Genomic DNA, 7500 nt, shown 5'->3' with positions numbered 1-7500 from the left:
TTCAAGCTGCTTCCATGTTCTACTTTGCCGGCATTTAACCAATAGCGTCTCTGCAACAAAGTGATGTCATGCCGCACGCGTTGCTGCTTCTGTGTGGAGTCAAAAAGGTCTAACTCTGTGCCACCGCATAACTATAGATGTGTTAAAAAATAATGAGAATATATATACATATATATCCGAGTCCTGATCGGGAGGTAACGTCCGATTCCGATCGAGTCTGAAACCACGTGATCGGGTCCGATTTCCGATCACGTGGTCGGATCTGGACATCCCTAGTGAGAGGTCTCACTCTGTAGCTAAAACAGAGAGCTCAACACACAGGGTGAAAAGAGGATCTGCAGCAGTGAGAGAGAGCGGTGCAGTACAACAAAAATATGGTGTTTTTTGAAAATTAAACCATGTAAACCTATTCTGGTACAACCTTAAAATACAATTATGAACCTGGAAATGAGCATAATATGGCTGCTTTAACCCTTGTGTTGTCTTCCTGTAGACTATGAACTTGTCCTCCCAGGTGAAAATGAACACGTCTTGTGACTTGTTTTGGTCCCTTTTTTAAAAGCAGAACTCATGGTTTATTTTGACTAAATGCTAAGATGCTAAGTTGCTAAGTTTAGTTTCGGGATGCTGTTTTTGAAAAGTAGTGACCTGATCATTAAATTTACTTGCGAAGAGCGTTGAATGGAACCAACCGTTTTATTTTTGGGACACTCAGCTTGAAAGAAACCCAAATTCCTGATGGAGAAACTTTGAAAACGGGTCAAATATGACCCGAGCACAACAGGCGGGTTAAAACAGTACAACAGTTGTAGGACATAGTTGTAGCATTTCAGCCTCAAATGCGCAAATGCTCTCAGTTGTTAACTCACATTTAGTCCACAAACATTACCTATCAACCATTACTTCCATTTACTATTACTATTTTACAACTTTAGGGAGGCCCCGATGTGCGACGTGTGATATTTGTATTCTTCTTGGAAAGTGTGCTAGTTAGCCTAGCTTGCTAACATAAGCACTGATTGTTTTTTTGTTTTTTTATGCTTCAGCTTGAAATAACGTATGTGTATGTTCAGTAGCAAGTTATAAAACCTGCTTCAGCTTCCACTATAAAGTCCTGAACACCAGCTTGTTAAGTGTCAGTTCAGGTTGACGTTAGACATTTAAAAAGACAATTACATAACTTTTGTATTTCTTCATTTTTTCGTGTGATGTGACTGTGAAGGCTAACATTACTTTTTTTTTAATTGTGGCAATTCACTAGATGTCAGTAATAAAGTTGTTAAGTAAAATATTACCATAACTTACTGGTATGATCCCCAAATCTACAATATAACTCTCAAACTTTACTTAAAGCCTAGTCTCGCATAGCCAGACCCTCCTCCACAGCGCTGTGGAGGAAGGTCTGGCTAGTCCACACAGAATTCTGGGATGGGAGAAAAAGATGCTCTGGTCTATTGGCATTTCTTTAAACCAATCACAATCGTCGTGGGCGGTGCTAAGCTCCAGACGGAGCCACGGTGCCTCTGCTAAATAGTCTCAGGAAGGAACTTGTTTTGGTGGAACATGTGTACGTTCAAAAGTAGTTTTAGTCGTGCAACAGAAAACTCAGATTGGACAGATAGTCTAGCTAGCTGTCTGGATTTACCCTGCAGAGATCTGAGGAGCAGTTAACCATAGTCCTCACAAATCCACCGGAGGTTAGAACGCCAACACAAAGAAAGAGGAAGGGGACGGACATCTGGCCAAAATGAGGGACATCCGGCGGAATTTCTGGCGGCACGGGAGCAATCCCGGAAATGAAATGTTGTCGATAAAGACTACTTAAAGCCCTAAAGACTCAATATTTCGAGTATCCACCTGTAGCTACTCATGTACCTCTTTACACAGTATCTTTCCTGCATATTAAAGCCGTTATTAAAAAGCACGATTACAAAAAGATGAAGTTGTATATTGGATCCTTAATCAAAAGAGTGATGATGTGGCTGCTCACTGTGTGAATGCAGCTGGACAAATGTACTTACAGGTATTTCTTATTTTCATAGACGTCATGCAGCTTTAAAACGTGGGGATGCTCTATGAGTTTCAGAATGGCTATCTCCCGCTCCACCTGGAGAGAAACAGGAAAAATAAAGATAACAGGTTACACAAAGACATCAAAGAGATCATCGTCATTAACAGCAAACACGGAAACACACAGTCAGACGCTAAACAAAATGATGAGACTGTCACCACGGGCCTGTTTCACTGGGCTCGGGCCAGAACCTGCAGCCTGGACGCTAATGGAAACAGACATGACACACACACACACACACACACACACACACACGCACACACACACACACACGCACGCACACACACACACGTTTGTTTCACTATCTTTGTGGGGACCCGTCATTGACATAATGCATTCCCTAGCCCCTTACCCTAACCTTAACCATCACAACTAAATGCCTAACCTTAACCCTTACCCTCACCCTAACCATAACCTAATTCTAACCCTAATCCTAAAACCAAGTCTTAACCCTCAAACAGACCTTTAAACTTGTGGGGTCCAGCAACTTGGGCCCCACAAGGCTGTGCAGTCCCCACAAGTACACTGTATTTCCTGTTATTTGGACCCCACGAATATAGTAAAACAAGCACACACACACACACACACACGCACACGCACCCACCCACACACGCAAACACACACATGTACCCACACACACGCAAACACACACGTGTCCACCCCCACACACACACACACGCACACACACGCAAACACACCCATACACACACACACACACACACACACACACACACACACATACACACACACTGTGTATGTGTTATATTACATTTATCACAACAAGCGGCTCCAGGGAGTTTTCACACCCATGTTGTTCGTTGTTTGCTGAAAACAACAAATCCAACGTTTAAGCTCTGGACGGGCTCGCCTGTAAAGCTTGATGGTCTGTTTTATGTGACGCCTGACACTTCTAGTTCAACACACTCATGCCTCGGCAGTCACAGAGTGAATACAGGGGTGTCCCTTCTACAGCGTTATGAAGCTTAGGTGCAGCACACAAGCCGTTTTGTGTACCACCTGAGCCAAATGAATGTAAAGTCAAAGACTTTCTCAGATCTAAGGATTGTGGTTGGTTCTTCAGCAAGTTCTGTCTCATTTTGTCCCAAATGTCTTGTTTTGTCCACAACCCAAAGATACTCATTAAAGGTGCTCTGAGCGATGTGATGCGTTTTTTAGGCTACAACATTTTTTGTCACATACAGCAAACATCTCCTCACTATCTGCTAGCTGCCTGTCCCCTGAACACACTGTAAAAAACATCTCACTATCTGCTAGCTGCCTGTCCCCTGAACACACTGTAAAAAACATCTCCTCACTATCTGCTAGCTGCCTGTCCCCTGAACACACTGTAAAAAACATCTCCTCACTATCTGCTAGCTGCCTGTCCCCTGAACACACTGTAAAAAACATCTCCTCACTATCTGCTAGCTGCCTGTCCCCTGAACACACTGTAAAAAAAAACATCTCCTCACTATCTGCTAGCTGCCTGTCCCCTGAACACACTGTAAAAAAAAACATCTCCTCACTATCTGCTAGCTGCCTGTCCCCTGAACACACTGTAAAAAACATCTCCTCACTATCTGCTAGCTGCCTGTCCCCTGAACACACTGTAAAAAAAGAAAAATCTCCTCACTATCTGCTAGCTGCCTGTCCCCTGAACACACTGTAAAAAAAACGCGGTCTCTGTAGACAGTCCAGGCTCCACAAACGGCAACAAAAACAAACTGTGCCAACCTGCACCACCAAACATAACAAACAGTCTTCCAGCCAATAACTGACAAGAAGGATTTGGGGGTGGGGGTTGGGGGGTTAGTGCCATGGATGTATTAGTACGTGGAAGGGAGGGGGAGGGGACGGGATGAGGAGGGAGGGGCGAGCTTGTTTGACAAACGTCAACAAGAAGTAACGTCACCTGACATCGCTTAGTAAACTTACTTACTTACTAACCTTTAAGTAGCTGGAATCAACACAAAATGACTCAAACCAGTTTAATCAATTATCAAAAAAGTTGGCGATTAATTTTGACAACTAAGTGATTAATCTCTGCAGCTGTAATGACCAGTGTGGTGACCACGTGTCAATGATCAGAATATAAAGTAGTTGGTTCATATTTAGTACAAAGACACCCTTTAAATTGAAGGGACCCTTTGTCAGCAGCCTCAGAAACAAACGTTTTAAGCTTCTGTTGTACTATTTTTCTCATTGAGCTTCCCAGACAGCGTGGTGTTTATCTTCTTAGATAAATACAGTAATTATTCTGTTATCATTCAGAGGCACCCAGAGAGTCATAGCCACAGGAGCATCATGGGAGCTGGAGCTGTTTAATGCAAACACAATACTCGGTCTTTTATCTTTGTTACAATTTTAGCTTTTCCGAAATATTAGACAAATTAAACTGAAGACTCCATCAACAGATGTGGTATTCTGCCCAGCTCTGCCGATGAAGCACACAGTAATAAACCTGATGAGAGACTGTTCGAACATCCTACTCTCTCCACAGTTTGCGAGCTGCAGTCAACCACCTGACTGAGTTCACTACTCACACACACACACACACACACACACACACACACACACACACACACACACAGCCTGTTAAAACTGCACTGTGTCAATATGTCATGCTGCACAGCAGGCTCAGCATCTTTCCCTAACAACTATCATCATCATTATCATCATCATCATCATCATCGACATCTGGCTGTTCCTCATCTTCATAATGCATTTCCCAACCAGGCCTCCAAACCATTAGCCTGGATGCCAGCCGAACTTAGCCCCGCCCACAACATCTGAGGTCGGGAAGTTCGGTCTGGACTTGATCCGTTGTGGAGCAACTATGCTCCAACCAGAGCTGTTTGGACCAATCAAATTGTCAGGGCGGGCTTTATACGAAGACGGAGCGCTTGGGTTGAATTTGTTTACAACTCTGTTGCTCTAATTGGTTGTAGGTCTATCCGTTGCTCTGACTGGTTGTAGGTCTATCCGTTGCTCTGATTGGTTGTAGGTCTATCCGTTGCTCTGACTGGTTGTAGGTCTATCCGTTGCTCTGACTGGTTGTAGGTCTATCCGTTGCTCTGATTGGTTGTAGGTCTATCCGTTGCTCTGATTGGTTGTAGGTCTATCCGTTGTTCTGACTGGTTGTAGGTCTATCCGTTGTTCTGATTGGTTGTAGGTCTATCCGTTGTTCTGACTGGTTGTAGGTCTATCCGTTGTTCTGATTGGTTGTAGGTCTATCCGTTGCTCTGATTGGTTGTAGGTCTATCCGTTGCTCTGATTGGTTGTAGGTCTATCTGTTGCTCTGATTGGTTGTAGGTCTATCCGTTGCTCTGATTGGTTGTAGGTCTATCCGTTGCTCTGATTGGTTGTAGGTCTATCCACTTGAGTGCAGAGACATTTTCTTTCCTGGATCAGCTGAAACACGCCCCATAATCACAGCCCAGTGGAGCAGAATCAGACTCAGATTCCGACTAGAATCCAACATGGCATCATGACTTTGCGTAAACATACACGCCACTTTCCTAAAGCCAAGTGGCGTGTTATCTGTACGCATTTTCAGCTATCCACCTGTATGTCTACGCTATACACAGCAGATGTAAACATACCCACCACGTGGCGTCGCCACGTTGCGTGTTATCGCGAGAACGTGACGTACTATCGCGAGAACAACGTCACGCATGTAAAAAAAAAAAAAAAAAAAAAAGGTTGGGATTAGGAAAAGAACATTGGGAAAGGCTTTAGTAACACAAAAAAGCGACGAAAACACGGAAAATAACGACAAAAACACGCTTAGGAAAACATTGGGGAAGGCTTAAAAAAAAAATTTTTTTTTAAAAAAACGGCTAAAAATCGCCACGTGCGGGACGCGAACCCAGCTCTCCTGGGTGAAAGTCCGCCACCCCAACCAATGTCCCTTTATACTACTCGCTATGTCGAAAATTCACTTGTAATGTAGATCAATGGCGGGCGAATTGCGTTGATAAACACGCTAAAAAGCGATTATGCATCTTGATAACACGCCTAAATGGAATACGAATTGGCGTGTCATACATACGTCACTTCATGAGATCAGTCTGCTAGAATCTGAGTATGACCACGTCAGGCTACCAAACCATATGATGATCTGAGGCCTTTATTCCTCCCCTGTAATACGACCCACAGGAGCCTTTTCTGTCCTAACCCTAAACCAGAGAACCTAACAGTAGCGGTTTCAAACTAATCTTTAACGTTGTGAAATAGTCGCAGGTTTGGTTATGTTTACGCACCAAAACCACTTAGTCAAGTTTAGATAAAGATGTTGGTTTGCGTTAAAATCAGACGTTTCTTCACTTCCTGAAGGTTACGCACGTGGCGCTGAACATGACGTCCGTAAAGTTAAAAAAAGAACTGCTGTTTGAAAAAAAGTTTGATGAAAACCCCAAAAACCCAGATATTGTAGTAAATTACTGAGACTTTAAAAAACAAAAGTAAAACCTAAGACAATATTATGGGCCTCGATCTGAGAGACTTGAGATTTCCTGTCATATGATGGAATGATTTCAATTTTCACCAGCAGCAGCTGCAGGTGAGTGTCATGAAGTGATACAGCGGCTTCTGAAGAGTAAAATGTCTGGACATACAGATGCTGCCTGTAGCTGTTTCCGCTCCGACCTGCCTGCTGTGCTCTGGATTTACTGCCAGTTGGCACCTCAGCAGGTCGCAGGGTAAACTGAGTTCAGACCTCTGGGCTGCAAAAAAAAAAAATAAACTGTAGCAGCAGTTGTTGCATCTCTTGAGCACATTTCGTTTTGTGTGCTTTTGTAATTCCTGTGGATAAAAGGACAAATACACACAAAGATAACATCTAACCAGACGGTTTCAAGCACAAACAACTGACATACGGGAATGTTCCAGGCTTTCCAGAGCTCACATTGTGCACCAATACTGAATCATACAGGGAAAAAATCTATTAGAGGGAGAAGAAAAGGGACACGTTTACACAGCAACACAAGCAAGGACCAGAATGGTCCCACACTTTATCATGCCTAACAAAGAGTTGGTTGTTGAGTAAGCAAGTTTGCACACATCTATAAGATACTGTATATGTGAGTGTGTGTGTGTGTGTGTGTGTGTGTGTATCCGTGTATGTATGAGTGTCTAGAGTTGGATTGTACTTAAATGTGAGTATACAGTAGTATCTAGTTACATTTATTGTTCCATTATTTCTGAGACCAGAAGTCTCGTGTCGGCCAGTTTAATTCGGATATTCTGTCCAATTAACAAGCAACCATCTTGATGTGTTTACAGTGTTTGGTGTTTGACGTGAAGTGCAGTGTGGATGCAAACCGAACCAAATGAAAAATGCAACAAAGTTGCAACTTCAAACCCGAATCGCACCGAGTCCACCGAACTATAGGTGTGAAAGCGACCTAAGGGTGCTTTACAGCTGCCTT

General features: G+C 43.3%; 1 protein-coding gene across 11 annotated transcripts in view; it reads right to left on the bottom strand.

The window, feature by feature from the left end:
• LOC116067348 (serine/threonine-protein kinase BRSK2-like) overlaps window positions 1-7500 on the bottom strand; it is a 214891-nt gene that overhangs the window by 91279 nt on the left and 116112 nt on the right. For all 11 annotated transcript variants that reach the window (XM_035999726.1, XM_035999728.1, XM_035999732.1 and 8 more), the window contains exon 3: window positions 2022-2107. In XM_035999726.1, coding sequence (XP_035855619.1) covers window positions 2022-2107 — 86 coding nt within the window. The remainder of the gene's footprint in view (window positions 1-2021; window positions 2108-7500) is intronic.

The sequence above is a fragment of the Sander lucioperca genome, chromosome 3, assembly GCF_008315115.2.
Source record: "Sander lucioperca isolate FBNREF2018 chromosome 3, SLUC_FBN_1.2, whole genome shotgun sequence".
Lineage (NCBI taxonomy): Eukaryota > Metazoa > Chordata > Actinopteri > Perciformes > Percidae > Sander > Sander lucioperca.
Note: the sequence above shows the minus strand (reverse complement) of the source record. Positions and strands in the feature narration are given on the sequence as shown.